This window comes from Mchenga conophoros, linkage group LG3, assembly GCF_057382185.1.
Source record: "Mchenga conophoros isolate Kocher_MC1m ecotype Shallow Benthic linkage group LG3, M_conophoros_male_GT1.1, whole genome shotgun sequence".
NCBI lineage: Eukaryota > Metazoa > Chordata > Actinopteri > Cichliformes > Cichlidae > Mchenga > Mchenga conophoros.
In genome coordinates, this window is record NC_140528.1 from 70,782,296 (window position 1) to 70,797,924 (window position 15,629).

The following is a 15,629-nucleotide window of genomic DNA, read 5'->3' on the forward strand; positions in this document are numbered from 1 at the left end:
AGTGAAATCTGGAGCAGACACTTTCTAAGCCTCTCAACAAACAAAAACAAATACATTAGCACCTGAGCTAGAAAACAGAAAAATGCCTCAATTATCTTTATAAATTGGACAGAAAATTACAGATGATAGTTAAGGAGGTGAGTCGAGGGTTTCTCTTGAGAGGGGTGTGAGAAATGTTTTACTAGACACAAATGAGACGTCTTAATCTTGGTAGACACTGTGTCTGAAAAGAAAAACTACATATGCTGTGATGTTTTGTGATAGTGAAATGAAACTGGGAGAAGAATTGGTCCAACTTCAGGTATACTAGCTTTAAATTGGTTTGAAAAGAAAAAAAAGTACAATAAATAAATTGGAAGCCCACGCGCTAAAAGAGTCTGTGTGATAGTCTGACAGCAAAATAAATTCATTTGCAGGCATCTGGCAGACAAAATGTCTGTTCGCCCTTGAGAAGGAGCCACTCTGCTAAATATGAAATAAAAAGCCTTACCCAGTGTGGTGCGGTTTGAATTCTGGCGTCCCATGGACTCGGTTGATGTTACGAATGTATGAGAGACAAAACAAAATATGAGCCTGCAGCTGGCACCTTCGCGCAGAGTGAAAGACGCGAAATAGTGAAAGGAAGGACACAACAATAAGACAGCATGCAGGAAGTTGAACTAGAGAGACTTTCAAACTGGAACTCGGTGATTCGTTGGACAAATACGGCAGTGAACAAACACCGAGTCAAAGTCGCCTTACAGTTTGTGCAAATGTTTAATCACTTGTCTTGGCATAGAGCAATATTCAGTGCAAACAGGATTCATTATTTTGCAACGTGCATGATAGTAATGTGAGGACTTAGCAAAGCATACAAATTATGTCAGGCTCTGAAAGCAAACAAGAAAGCCTGTGAGGAGTGAAGTGTGGACTTATTTACATCCTGAACACAAAAGCGCAACGTCGCACAGTACATACAGTAAAAGACAGAACTAAATGTCACTCTCTGTATAAGCATTTAAGTATTGCACACAAAACCTTCCTGAGTTAACTTTTACTTGGGAAATGGAGTATAAGGTGTACAGTTTGCCCAAAGTTTACATATGTCTGTACAATTTAATTGTATGATGTAATAACTTTAAAAAAAATACATTAAAAAATATATTTCTGTAGTTTTTACGCATTCTTGATACCATAGGTGGTTGAAAATTTAAGTAACGCAATCAGCTATTTCCCAGACCAAACAAAGGCTTTACATGCTAAAGGAATGAGTGATAACATAGACTGTATTTAAAAGATGGATGTTGCAAATCTCTTCCAGTGACCAGCAGGTGGTGACTCCTCGAGTTGCAAAAAAGGAACAATTGTACAGAAGTCTAGAAAAGGACAAACATTCTCACTTGAACTCCGTGAAGTCCTGAGTTTATGCTAGTTTTTATGCAAATTTTGGTCCTATATAAAAATAAGAAAATCTATCTCAGTTTCCTTTGTGCTTATGCTGTGTCCTACAATAGATGTCTTAGATTCACCCATGTGTCATCACATCTGGTATTTAGCTATGGCTAAAATGCTAGCAAGTATGGCAAGTTAGCTTTGAGTAACCAAGCATTGCGTCCGTGGCTAAGAAGGAAGCTAACAAGCTTAGCTAGCTAGGTACCCGTATCTGATCAATGCAACTTAAAGTATAAAAAGAAAACAGGATTATGTGTGATTAACTCATTCACTGCCATTGACGTCTATAGCCGTCAATGGCAGTGAATGAGTCAATGGGTTTAACTCATTCACTGCCAGCCATTGGCAGTGAATGAGTTAAGATTATGACCACATCTTCAGAGGCAGAACTACTTATGTAGAAGGTGAACTGTGCCAAAGCCAGCAAAAATACAGCAGAAGGATCTTAAAATTTAAGGCCTTATAAGCTAACACAATATAAATAAAAATGTGTTTTTGCTCACACATTCATTGCTAAATCTCATGAAACATTTGACGTGCGCTCGATTACATTCCTGATGCCTACATATAATAGAGATAAAGCCCTGCAAGCTTTGGCCGGTGCAAACATTTAGCACCTTTCTTGCAGGCGCAACATGTTCGACAGCCACTGCTGCAAACTCAGTGCTTGTTATTGAACACCATCTACAGCTAATTGTAGGCTCCTTCAGATACAAAGCCAATACATGTGGCAGAGTAGTTATTTATCACTGGAGTGCCTATCAGCAGCTGGGATGGCAGCCTGAAACTAACTGCTGCTTTAGACTTTTTGAGTTGATTTATCTTTGTTCAATCAGCAGCAAATGTAAACAAATGATAGGAGTCTAAAGCATCAGTCAGTCTGAAGGTCAAGGCTGAGGTAGTGCCGTGCAATTTGTAATGCTAGGGGAAGCACAGGGGGAGATGTGGTGGAATGATCTACAATAAATGTGCAAACAAAACCAAAGTGGTGTTATTTCAGTTGTTTAACCTTTGTGAAATACAGCATTTCCTGCACTCGCACCTACAATCTTATTAAGTCATTTTTGTCAGGCTTTGCTCTTAAAGTTGGTTTTAGTCAAATGGAAATCAGCCTGTGTGGTAAAAAATAAAAATAATTATTTTATTTTAAATGTAAATTGATTGACTCTGCATGTTGAAGAATTTGGATAATCGAGTTGAATACGTCACGATTCTAGTGCAGCAACCTGCCCTTCTTGTGTCAAACCAGGGAGTTCTAGAAAACTCCACAAACTTTGCAGTAGCATTCACTGTAACCAACTATTTACGGTGTCAGAATGAAAGGAAGGCTACAAAATCAGGCATTTGTAAATGAGTTAAAAAACTGGCTTGGCGAGGGACACTTATGGAAAACATCATGAATAATTGGAAACTTTGCAAGCCTGCTGATAAACCCTGAAAGCAGGGGCATGCTATATTTAGTAATTAAAGCTAAATTAGGTTAGGAACTCATTTGGTTGCCAGTGCAAGTACTGCAGATTCCCTTATTTTAAAGGCATATCGCTGGACGACTGTAGATGCGGTTCTTTTCTTGTGCGCGTTACACCTTTTCTGCTCCTTGGGAGCTCCTCAGATACTCCAACGGCAGCTCGTCTGAAACATCCACCGGGTTGCTATAGGCCTCAGAGTCCTCTTCATCGTGCTGCTGCCTCGCAAAATTCACAAAGACCTGGAATACAAATGAGGAGAAGAAAGTACTTAAAAGCAAAGGCAAGATAATAAACTTCTGCTGAAGGGCCCGTGGACACTTCTCGTTTGCGCTCTCTCCCCACCCCCTGCCTTTAAAACAAACAGAAATAGCGGCACGGACGACGGGGTGCATGAGAATGAGATGCCAGTCGAGGGCTACGGAGCATCAAGCAAGCGTCTCGGCTCACACAGTGAATGTCAGTTTGACATCTTTGACCAGCAGAGAAAGAGAATAAAACAATCATTCTTCTCTCTGTGATGCCCATTTAATGTCAGACGAAATCAATCCTATGGCGTTCATAAAAAGCAGTGTGTATTTCATTGTGCTGTAAACATCACAGGCGAGCGGGCGTTTTAGTCTCTTAGCATCGGCGGTAAAGCTACACAAAGACTCTCTGCAGACGGAGAGGGAGAGGAAAAAAAAGGCAACAAAGCGGATCATATAAAATGATAAGAGCATTGCTTTTCCATTTAACCATTTTCATTGGCTGTGTGAATATAACAGGACACGCGAATTACTAGATTGCACTTAAAATCTAAATGGAAAATAAATAAAATTGTCCTCCAAGCCAATCCCATCAGCAGCTACTCAGAGGCCCTATCAATTAAACCTTTCTTCACAGATACACACTTGCTAAATCAAATAGCAAATAAGCACATGCAGAAGGCCATGGATGAAGAGAAATAAACATTAGTAGCCTGTTCTTCTGGGCTTAAAAACAACCCTCTTTTGTTTTATTGAAGCTCAGACGGGTAATAGAGATCTATCCAGTCAGCCTTTGAGGCTTCTGTTTTTAATTAACCGGTGAATATAATCTGAAACCTTATAATTTAATGGTAATGAAGTCTTTATTAGCATTAACTTCCATCTTTTGAACAAAGGACATACATTTGCCAATTACTCTGATATATTTACGTTGTCATTACTGACAACATGTCTTCACTAGTGAAAATACGGCTTTTCTATCGCTAAAGTAATGACCTCGTTTTATGTGCCGTATACATCTAGAGTCTGACGTTTGAGAACTACAGCAGTTTGCTTTCTTCCTGAGAGTTAGATGAGAATATTGATACCATTAGTTATTCCCGTGTTCAGCCTTGAATTGAAGCTAGCAGGTGATCAGTCTATTTTAGCAACAAAGAGGAGCCCAAAAACACCTGCCGGCATTTTTAAATCGTGCCGAGCACACAGACAAAAAATGAACTACATACCAACTTCTGCTGAAAGCAAAAGCTTCTATCTATCTATGGTTTCACAGTCCATAAAGATCAAGAATGACTTGATGTGTAATCCACACAAACTCCATGTGTGAGCACAAAGTATATTTCACTTCCAAACATATAATTAAATGATTTTGCCTGTTTTGTTTCCATGTTTTAGGTTAAACAAGACACGATGTTGTGTGACAGCAGGTGCTTTTCTCTCCTGCTCGCGGGAACATTAATTAGCCTATCTAGACATTTAAGTAGATCTGTCTTCCATGCAGACATTCATTATGAGAGAATTCTTGGCTCAGTTCAGGACATGAATATGCACAATGTGTTTTTCTGGTTCCTCTGCGATCTAACGTCATGCGCCTAAACAGAATCACGCTGATATCTATTGGCCACAGAGCACGTGAGCAGCTGAAGAGGTGACGTATGCTCTTTCACCACACAGGGTTAAACTAAAAAGCCATGTTACTCTGATTCAAACAAAGATACTTCCTGTCATAAAGTTAAAATGATCTGATCTGATCTTCAGGTTTTTGCTATTTATCCTTTCTCTGTCCTCTGGGAGTTTTTTTCTTTCCTGCCATCACAAAGTGCTTTATACCTTAAAGAATAAAATGCATTGAGGAGACTGTTGTGATTTGGCCCTATATAAATAAGCCTGAACTGAATGGTTAAAGAAAACTTTAATAATAACAATAAAACCACATGAACAGTCATTTTTTACTGAATAGTGTAACTACGTGGATAAAACTTCCTTATAGAGAAGCTGCTAAGTGTAAGCTCATTGAGCTAGTAATGTCATAACATCAGCAGCGTGTATCAAGGTCACCGTTGTCAAGACATCTTCTCAGCAGAGAATAAATACGAGGATAAGAATGACAACAAATGCACCCTCCGCCCACCTCTGCTGGCCTCTGACTCACTGGCTTGATGTGCTGAGGCATGCACAGCATTTCATATTCATAGTCAAGGCTGCGTAGTTGTGCAGCAGAATTGCAAAGTGCTGTTTGTCTTGAACTTTCTGCAAAACTGAGCGTGGGAGCTTTAATGATGCAGCCATTTTTTGACTGAGACAAGCATGGCTAAATTCCTCTGCGGTGTGATTATTTCGTAATGTTCACTTTCTGCATTTAGCCAACCATCCATTCATGACCTGAACGTCATGCACCAGCGCTGCTGAGTGGCATTTTCTTAATAACAGATGGATACAGGCATTAATTACATTATAGGGGTGCGCTGGGGTGTTTATTTGGTACCCACTGAGGCAGAACCCAGAAGGGGAAGGACGCGAATCAGCCAATTAACCTCAGCTATACATCAAAGAAGTCCTTGCAGAATTTAAACTGGCTGTTTTTACATTCGTTACATGTCATTAAAATATTCCTGCTCATCTCAAGATCCCAAACAGAATCTCTCACAATGTCTAAAAGTGGAAGATTTTAATTGTGTGAACAAACCAGTATTTAACGCTTCTGAACAATCATCATGAGTCGCAGCAGTATCAGGGTTATCAGGTGAGTGATGGGTCAGTCACACTAGATTATAAATACTACAGCAGTAGGAAAAAAATCACTGCTTATCCAGCGACAGCTCTGAATTTGTACACTTTTGGCCGAGTGCAGGTACACATTTTCGATGCGCTTCTTTGCAACATGGGTCTCGGTTCAATTGGTTACCAGTTATCATTATTATTATTATTAGGGTGCCTAATGCTTTTGCCATTTTGCAAATATATTGTCATTCTGCAGGGACTACATCATGATTTGTGGAGGAATATCTGAATTGGTATTTCTTATTCTTACGCTTTGTTTTTAGTACATGCTAACGCTGCGGCTAAATGCTTCCCTGTTTTCAAATTCCAACTTTGTCTCCCAGATTATTTGACTAAAGCTGGGAGGTCAAAAAATGTTTGATGCTTGAAAAAAAAGTGGACGCTAACTCAAACAACAACGTTGCTTAAAAACATCAAAATATGCAGAATATTGTCTGTTTCATTTGTTCACAAGCGTGAGGTAGTATCGGTTCACAGGCGCGTTGTGAAATAAAAGCGCGTTTAAAAAAATACTGAAAGAGGGGACCTAAGTAAAGAAACTTTATAATCAACACATGCATACATATCGGATGATATATGGATCGAAAAGGTCGGCTGCTCCATTAGTGCTTCGGCGACGGTGCCAGAAAAAGCCGCAAACGTTTCTCGTTTCTGCAGAAGCCGCTTCTACGAGACCATTGTGAAAGTCACATTTTCCTTTTAAATCCCTGCCCTGCACTGTCCTGGCCATCAGCATTAACGCCTGAGCTCAAGGCCGTGCGGATCAATATTAATTGTAGTGCAAGTTGGGTGTTATACTGTAGGTCAAGGCTCCTCTCTATAAATCACCAGCTGAAAGGTGACTGTCTGGGTCTCCACAGGTTCTCCAGCCCTCCCCCCGTCTGTGTGTTAATACTGTGACCTGCTGGTCCAAGAATGATTTATTTACTGCCTCTGATCTGGTAAATATTGACCAGAGCAGAATGTGGGGCAAGAAGACATAAATGTTAAAACAGATATTATGCAAGGTTCACCGCTGATCTGTGAAGTCCTGTTAAAAACGCTTTATCGAAAAAGAAAAAAACCTTGCAGGCCAAATTGAAGCATTGAGCTTTTCATTAAATTTGACACTCCTAAAGGGCAGATTTTACTTAAAGATTCTGCAGAAGACTGATTTATTTTGAATTATGGGTAATCTACAAGTTGATCATCTGTGCAGTGTCCTTTATAAGACATAATTCGATTTAAATCCAGTCGTGACATTGCACAACTGAACGAACAGACAATTCAACGCATCTGTGTCAATTTTGTTGTTTCTCTTTTTTAAGGCTTTTCTTTTTTCACCCGTGGCGGAGTGGAAAGATGACCTTTCTGGACCCCTCAGAGGTTACTCTCACCTCCCGCATGGTCATCTGCTGCTGAGCTAATGGTGGGTTTGGAAGACACACACGTACTTGCCACTCACTGCCTGATTGCATTAGGTCCCTGGGGCTGTTTGGAAAACACAAGGTGAATCCAGTCCGCAACACGCAGCGCTCGGTTTATCTCGCCAATCAGTAAGCTGAGCTAGTGCACTCTGGCTGGAATAAAATAAAATAAAAAGATACTGGCTGCACGAGTTTTATATAATCAGTCCAGATTTGGGATCAATACTGGTAGCTGGCGGCTGAACAATCTTGGCCGTCCAAACTCAGTGCACTCCTCATTGGTCTGTCTGACAGCCTAAATGGCAGAAAACAATGTGTAGACAATGATAGATCTTTAAATCTTATCCGCTACTGGGCAGACCTGCATTAAACAGGAGCACCTAAAATGGTCAATGCATTGATTGATGAGCTAGTGAGCCATTAAAAGGGAGCAGCAACAGAATTACAGTAGGCTTGTAGAATCACACTAAATTTAGTTGGTGCATCGCTTTTGCATCGGCCTGCACCACCTAGTGGAAGGCTCAAGCTGTTCTTATATACAGAAGATGGGCAGAGTGCTTCCAGCTCAACGCAGCAACAACAGTCAGTTTCATCATAATCTCATTTCACAGATTTGAGCTGTGACACTTTTCAAAGCTGCCTCTGGATGTTACTTTTGTTTCGACTTTTATGCTTGATCTTTGCTTTCAATTTTCATGTGCTGCTTGAAGGTATCAAAACACTTAAAAATGCATCATTTAACAGTAAACCAAGTTTACGCTCTTACCTTACTTCTTTCCAAGCAGAGATCTCACATCTCTCATATTACTTTTTTCTTTATTACGGATTAAAGAGGATCACGACTGCCTACTACACAAGAGGAAACCTCCAGAGCTGCAACCACAGAAGAGGTAAAAAAGTGCAGTTCATCAAGGTGATACTTAGAGGCTGGCCCCAAAAGGGAGTCAGTATAGGGTATGATTTTTTTTTTCTCCACAGTTTAGAAAAACTCCTCCACAACAGCTAATCAAGTCAAGAACACTCTCGTGGACGTAGGCATATCATTGTCAAAGTCTACAATCAAGAGACGCCTTCATGAATGGACTTACAGAGGGTTTCCAACAAGGTGCAAAGCACTGGTTACACTCAAGGACGGATGAGGCAGAAAGAATAATAACCCAAAGTATTCTGCAAAAGTAACTCAGGAGTTTCTCACTAGAAAATAAACGGCCAAGTCAGTCATCTGATCTCAGAGTTCTCGACTTCAAACAGTCAAGTGATTTTCATCCAAGTATGAAAAGCAATCCTATGAGTTTGTCCAACTATTGAAACACTATTGAAATCCATGATGCATAATTATAATAATGAATTGTGATCGTTTCACTTGATTGAAAATCAAGCCAAAACAACAAAATTGTGTTAGTGCCCAACTGCATATGTTTTCTTTTTTTTTTCCTTTTTTCCACCTCACCTGATCCAAAGTTGTCTGGGACACCGAGTAGTCCTCCACACGCAGCCTCCGCTGATGCCTGGTGAACTGGCTGAAGATATTGGCCAAAGCTCCCTGTGCGTGTGGGAACTGATACTGCAGCGTGTTGTGATGCTTCTCTTTGAGAACGCTGCCCGGAAAGGTCTTCTGGACGAAGTCCTCGACTGGCTTCAGTGCGGGCGGAGAGCCACCGACCCTCACAATCACAGTGTAGCCATCACCAAATCTAAAAAAAAGAGAGGTCATTATGACACATTTAGTGCCAGACAAAAAAGAGAAGAGCCGCAAACAAGCGTGTTAGTGCCAAATAATGATCTCTCCTCTCCTGTTGTCATGCCATAGCGCGACAGAGAACAGGGATGTGTACTAGAACAAACAGACGTGCCAGGAAGGAGAAGGAATATAAATGAAGTATTGAAAACGGAATTGCGCTCATGTTTCCCAGCCATTTCTAGCTTCCTGGATTAAGTAAGCAGGAGGAGCAGGTGAGTCAGACACAGCGAACCGCAAAGCCAGCTCAACTTTAACAAGTATGTTGGTAGCGGATAGAAAAAAAATGTATTTTCCAAATTATGTGTGTAACTAATATAAAAGAAAGCATTCATTTGGTTGACGAAGTGCTGCCATGCCATGCTGCCCCCCATAGACTCTTTTAGCATCTTTTTGCTAAATGATTTGATTTCACTGCCTGCCACATCACTATTTTGGTTCAGTTTCACTGCTCTCAGCAACCTTGCACCAAATGAGAATCTGTTTTCAGCCAGGAAGCTGTTACACATCACCAACCCAGCATCAAGTAGAGAGGGTAAGCCACTATCTGGAGTACAGACTCGAGCATCGAGTGGCTAAAGAGACAGCGACTTCCCTCAGGAAGTTGCTGCAGAACAAAACGGAGGTAAAGGAGATTCGTTATGACACTTCTGATGACACCTCTGACGACTCACACGTGTCTTCTGGGCGCTTACATATCCAGTGAACTGTTTGTATTGTTTGGTAACAATTCTGGATATGGTCTTAATGAGCTTGTTTGTTTCGCTAACCGTAAAATAGCAGTGCGTGAAAATAAATAATTAAATGCTTCTCTAATAATCTGAACATACAAACTTTGTCTAAAGCATGCTGAGAAAAACAGCAAAATAAGTCATCATACATGAGAGGGTACATTAACAAAAGTATGCTCCACTGAACAGTCAGCATGCCATTTTTGAAAATGTGTCAGAATGCAACACCGCTACGAACAATATCCTGGACATAAAGTGTTGGCACAAATGAAAATGGGTCATAGCTAAGCTCTAAAGTTAATTAGCATTCTACATCTTTCCGAATGTGTGCTGTGTCTGGTGAGCACCAAATAAAACTCTGTGCCTTGTTATTCTGTCGTTAGCACTCTGATGACCCATTGTTTTCTGCCTAATTAATTCCCTAATGTTGGATTTACTCATGGAAACGTCCATTGCGGCTAGTGTGAAGCTACATGCAATTAAAGTCAGGGGCTCCCTTAGTGACAATTAGAGATATGGTGAATAAACTACAGGCCTACATGCTCCCAGAGAGACAGGAAGCAAAGTTCTGTGCTAGTTCTGAGAAATGCATCGCACACCCAGGATGGGTTGCAGCACACCTTCAGTTAAATCATTCTCAGTTGAGGAGCCACAGTCCAGGCCTGATGCAACTTTGTATAAATTATTGATGGCAACTCTTATTTAATACTCATTTTCATTAAGAATGCATAAGAGTTTCTAATGCTCCTTTCAAAAGTGGGTCTTATCACAGCAAGGACTCAGTTAAGCCACATACTGCAATGCTATGGCGCATGCTAGCATGTTGTCCGTCCACAATAACAACAACAACAGCCTCCATCCAACCGGCCGACCAACAGGGAGGATCTGAGAACTGTGCCTGTGCTGTGATCTCCTCAGGGGCTGCACACCACGGGTGATCAAAAGCATCCCCATGTATCTCTAAAACATATTATGTAGTGCACTGCATGTGGATAGTACAGTGGGTGGCTTACAAGTATCAGCGTGTTACTGCTTGGGCAACCCTTTGACCATTCAAGATGTTACTCCACACTGGATTAATCCCTGCTCTCAGCTCTGCTATGAAATACTTTGCTTTTGCTACGCATCTATTTGGTTCTTACCACCATGAAAGGTTCATACAAAACTGGCTGTTTCACAGATTAATAGTTTTTAATAGTCAGTCGCGTGAAAACCCAAGTGTACTTATCTTGGCCAAGTGCTGAGCCCAAAGACTAACTGTGAATCTGCTCGCCAAGAGATCCGGTTAGAAATGTGTATGTTTTCATCCCACATTGGCTTTCTGTAAGCTACAGAGGACTTGCGCGCTGTGTTGCGAGTCCTCTGGGTGCTTAAATTATTTGCAGCTTCTAATGTGAAACAAATGTTTTCCTCACAATCCCTGCGTAAGAATAACATAATGTCACCACGCTCTGCTCCTCTAGAGTGTGCACGATCAAGCTGGACAGCATTACAATCCTGTTATTATGGGATTAGTTTAATAATAACCCCACCACCCCACTCCTCCCTCTAAAAACCTCAGTGCTGTTGAAGATTGTAAAGACTAGAATTTACAGTTAAATTTAATTATGGGCTATGTTATTATGTAAATACAATATATATCCATGCATATAACTGTCTGTCCTGTCTCCCTCCCCTCACCCTCAATCAGTCGGGACAGATGGCCCCGCCCCTCCCTGAGCCTGGTTCTGCCAGAGGTTGCTTCCTGTTAAAAGGGAGTTTTTCCTTCCCACTGTCACCAAGCACTTTTTGGGGGGTTTCTCTGTATTATTGTAGCGTCTTTACCTTACAACATAAAGCACCTTGAATTGAACTGTTCTTCAGCATGGTTACTGGTGTCCCCAAGAGAGAAACTAGTATATCACAACTTGGCTCATTTTTATAAACAACAGTCTGCACATGCATATATAGTATTTCCAAGGATTCTTGGTAACTGAAGTTGCTTTGGTGTCCATTTGTAGTCCAAGTACCACGAGCCTATAACGTTTGACCAGGCTTTCAGGCTCAGCTCATATTGTCAAGTCTGTGACCACAATCTCTGCGTGTTTATTGTATCTAGCAGCTCTCATGATCAGCTAGGTGCAAAAACATTTTTTTGCAAAGATCCAACAGGCCAAGAAAGCATTTAGTTGAACAGTTTACAGTAATGACGGAGATAAAATGCCTTATGAATTATCTTCCCCCCCATTCTGTCTCTCTTTGTCTTTCCTTCATTGCAGGAGCAACACAGAAGCTACAGGCAGTACTTTGTGTAAAAAACCCACAAAAACCAAACCAGCATTTCTCTGTTTCTGTATTCACATCAAAACACGCTATTTAATCTCTGATACACTGTCTGTCTTGGCTCTCCTCAATTAAACTCTGGCTGCGTTGGGGGAAAGGTAAGCTCAGCTATCAACAAACAGAGCTTGCACTGCTTGGCGTGGTCATAACAATGGCGCTGCATGTGTGAAACAATAATTAACTTTAAACTGGCGACATAGAAACTAAAAGCGAGAGCTGTGCTACTTGGGGTTGAATATAGCTCGCGAGAAAATAATGAAGGGATTATATTTACAGTCATGACTGCACCACTTTGTCACAGCTAATCCTTTCATAATATTTTACATTAGAGATACGATACAGCGGCGCAACACAGCATGGCAGAGCCGCTGTAATGTCTGCGGCGCAGTTCTCGCTTCTTCATTTTCATTATTCTGCCTCGATCCTCTCCTTCGCCCTGGTCCGCTGGAAAGTCGTTCTTCCGTGTAATTTAAAACAAACAACAGCCAGACACAGATAAGGGCATGACAGGCAGGAAATAATTCGGCTGCCTTACTTCATCTGAGGGAGTCTGGAAAGGTCACCCTCACCACTGCCAAACCTTGTATTTGTGTCCGCGGGGTGGGGGGAACGGAGGGCATGAGGTCACGTTATGGCTTGGGTGGTCTGATGCTTTGATCAGGCAGGAAGTCATCCAAAAAAGTTTCTTAGCTCCTGGAGGAGAAGCTAAAAGAGCTCGAGGCAGAGGCTCCATTAACAGTGTAAGGACAGAGGGATGCATGGGCAATCTCTGTCCAGTTAAACTGCAATTTAGGGAGCCATAAAAAAATAGAAGTGACAAAAAATATCGAAACCTACTGTAAATTTGAGTCCCCCTTAGCAATTTTCTTTGCCGAAAACAAAACAAACAAAAGGCAAAAGAATAAATCAGCATAATGTGAATATATTACCTTTCTCATAAAATACATTTCAAAGCCTGTATCAAACCCGTGTTTGCTTGCTAATATTCTTTTTCAATTTGCAAAGTGTATTTTCCTGTCTGTAGATGTGTATCCTTGCTTGTGTGCTAACAGAGCACATGATGACACTGCAGTATCCTCATGTTTAAAATTAAGACCTGAACGGGAGCTTCTGTTGGCTGTGTGCATGCATGCAGACAAGGAAACTGGGATTTTTAAGTTACTGTTGTAGATGGAATAGTGCGCTGTGGATCTCTCGTACGATACTTAAGAGCATATACACCGATCAGGCTTTAACATTATGGACTTTTTTAGTGACGTTAATAACACTGGTTATGTCTCCATTGTGGCACCTGGATATATTAGAATATTTTGTCCTGAAAGTTGCTGGTAGAAGCAGGGAAAATGGGCAATCATGAGGATTTAGGCGAGTTTGAGGGGAAACTGTGATGGCCTAACGACTGAGTCAGAGTATCTCCAAACTGAAGCTCTTGTGAGATTTTCTTCATCTGCTCTGATGAATCATTTTACAGGAACAACCTGGAGGAGAGGCTGCTGGTGACATTTTACAGAGCCACCATAGAGAGCATCCTAACGTACGGCATAACAACATGGTATGCAGAGTGCTCAGTTGCACACACCTGAAGAGCCCACTTGTTCAGGAATGGTTTGAGGAGACTACGGCGGCTTTGAGGTGTTGACTTGGCCTCCAAATTCCCCAGACCCTAATCGAGCACCTGTGTGATGTACTAGACAAACAAGTCTAGGTCTATGGAGGCTCCACCTCACAACTTACAGGACTTAAAGCAGTGGTGTCCAGGCCTCGAGGGCCGGTGTCCTGCACGTTTTAGATGTGTCCTTGATCCAACACAGCTGATTAACATGGCTAAATTACCTCCTCAACATGTCTTGAAGTTCTCCAGAGGCCTGGTAATGAACTAATCCTTTGATTCAGGTGTGTAGACCCAGGGCGAGATCTAAAACCTGCAGGACACCGGCCCTCGAGGCCTGGAGTTGACCAAGCCTGACTTAAAGGACCTGTTGCTAACACTTAGTGCAGATACCACAGCACACCTTCAGGGGACTAGTGGAGTCCATGCCTCAGTGGGTCACGGCTGTTTTGGCAGCCAAATGACAGATCATCTCATGACAGATGGTCATAATGTTATGCCTCATCAGTGTATATTGACTTAAATCAGCTTTAAATAAAACTCAAAGTATGAATGAGTTCAAACTATCACATAGTGTCTTATTAAAAACATCCTTTATCAGTGCTAAGGTGTTATGCATAGGTATATAATAAAAAACTGATCTTAAAATTAAGTAAGGCTGCGCTCAGCGTTTCACTCTACTTCTGCATTTTGGCTTTGTTTGGTTAAATAAATAATGACATGACGTAATTGCCCCGTGTTGTTGTTTATCTGAGATTGCATTGACCTGCTGAGCACCAGATTATATGTAAAACCTTAGAATTTAAAGAGAGACTATGTTACTGTTAGGCGTGCGCTCATATGAAACTGTTACAAAGTTTCAATTAATGATGTCACGTGTGTCCAAATGTTCTCTATGACCTAAAAGAGCTGGCTTCAGGCTACCAAGAAAAAAAAAAAGATACATTTTTGTGATGTCACAGGGAACACTCCTCGACAGCAAAACTGCAGCTTAAAGCAGTTTGTGAGGGGCAGCCAATCGGAGGAAAGTTGCCTCAAAACGAAGGCCCGAGATGAGATAACTATTGAGCTGTGAATCACTTAAAGTTACTGTAGCAGAGTCTTAGAGTAAATTATGGAACTGTAAATGAACACACAAGGTCACCTTTGGTGTTACTTTAATTTACCTGTGTGATTGCATGGCAAGAAATATCTAAGATGTATTTACAAGGCACTGGCATGGGCTCATATGAAAGCCATCCTGTGGCTTGTAAAAGTTATGACTACTGCATTTTCAATAAGCATGAGCTTCATAAACCGAAATTAATAATATTGATAAAAGCGTCACCTGTGCAATTCATCACTTTTGGTTATTTGCTATCAATCCACAATCAAATGTTGCTCATCTTGAACAAATACATATGGATGGGACGTATACTGCACCTCATCTGTGACCGCCAATGTTCTGGCAGGCTAAATGACACCTGCACTGGCGACGCACTGTACACTGTAAAGAGAATTATTTTGTCATTCATCTCCGCGGGTGACATGCACTTAAAAACCGTAAACTATTTAGTTAATGGCGCACCTGCAGAGCTGACGCAGAGTGAGTGGGAGGCGAGTTTATTGGACTTCTCTTAACGTCAACTTCGGGTGGGGGGATGGATCCAAACTTTTCTACACGGCTCTTGTAAAAAACTCCTCAGCGCTCGAAGCACATTACCTTAATGCATTTAAGGCACTTTGCATCCTAGTTTTATTTCATGATGTGCTTTAAGCAAGGAGAAAATCTGACTGGAGGCTGTGGGGTGTGCTTACCGCAGCTACTCGGTGAAGTGGGGATATGAATGATATCAATCAGTGAAAAATCCTGCAAAGGCTAGTGGGTGTCCTTCCAAACTGACAAGATTATAGGGGA

The 15,629-nt window shown here is 41.3% G+C and overlaps 1 protein-coding gene across 3 annotated transcripts in view; it reads right to left on the bottom strand.

Annotated features, from left to right (window-relative positions):
* Positions 1-744: 744 nt before the first annotated feature.
* LOC146580350 (phospholipid-transporting ATPase ABCA1) overlaps positions 745-15,629 on the bottom strand; it is a 189,483-nt gene continuing 174,598 nt past the window's right edge. For all 3 annotated transcript variants that reach the window (XM_085267020.1, XM_085267021.1, XM_085267019.1), the window contains 2 exons: positions 8,783-9,026; positions 745-3,139 (listed from right to left, as the gene is read on the bottom strand). In XM_085267020.1, the coding sequence (XP_085123146.1) occupies positions 3,011-3,139; positions 8,783-9,026 (373 nt within the window). In that variant the 3' untranslated portion in view covers positions 745-3,010. The remainder of the gene's footprint in view (positions 3,140-8,782; positions 9,027-15,629) is intronic.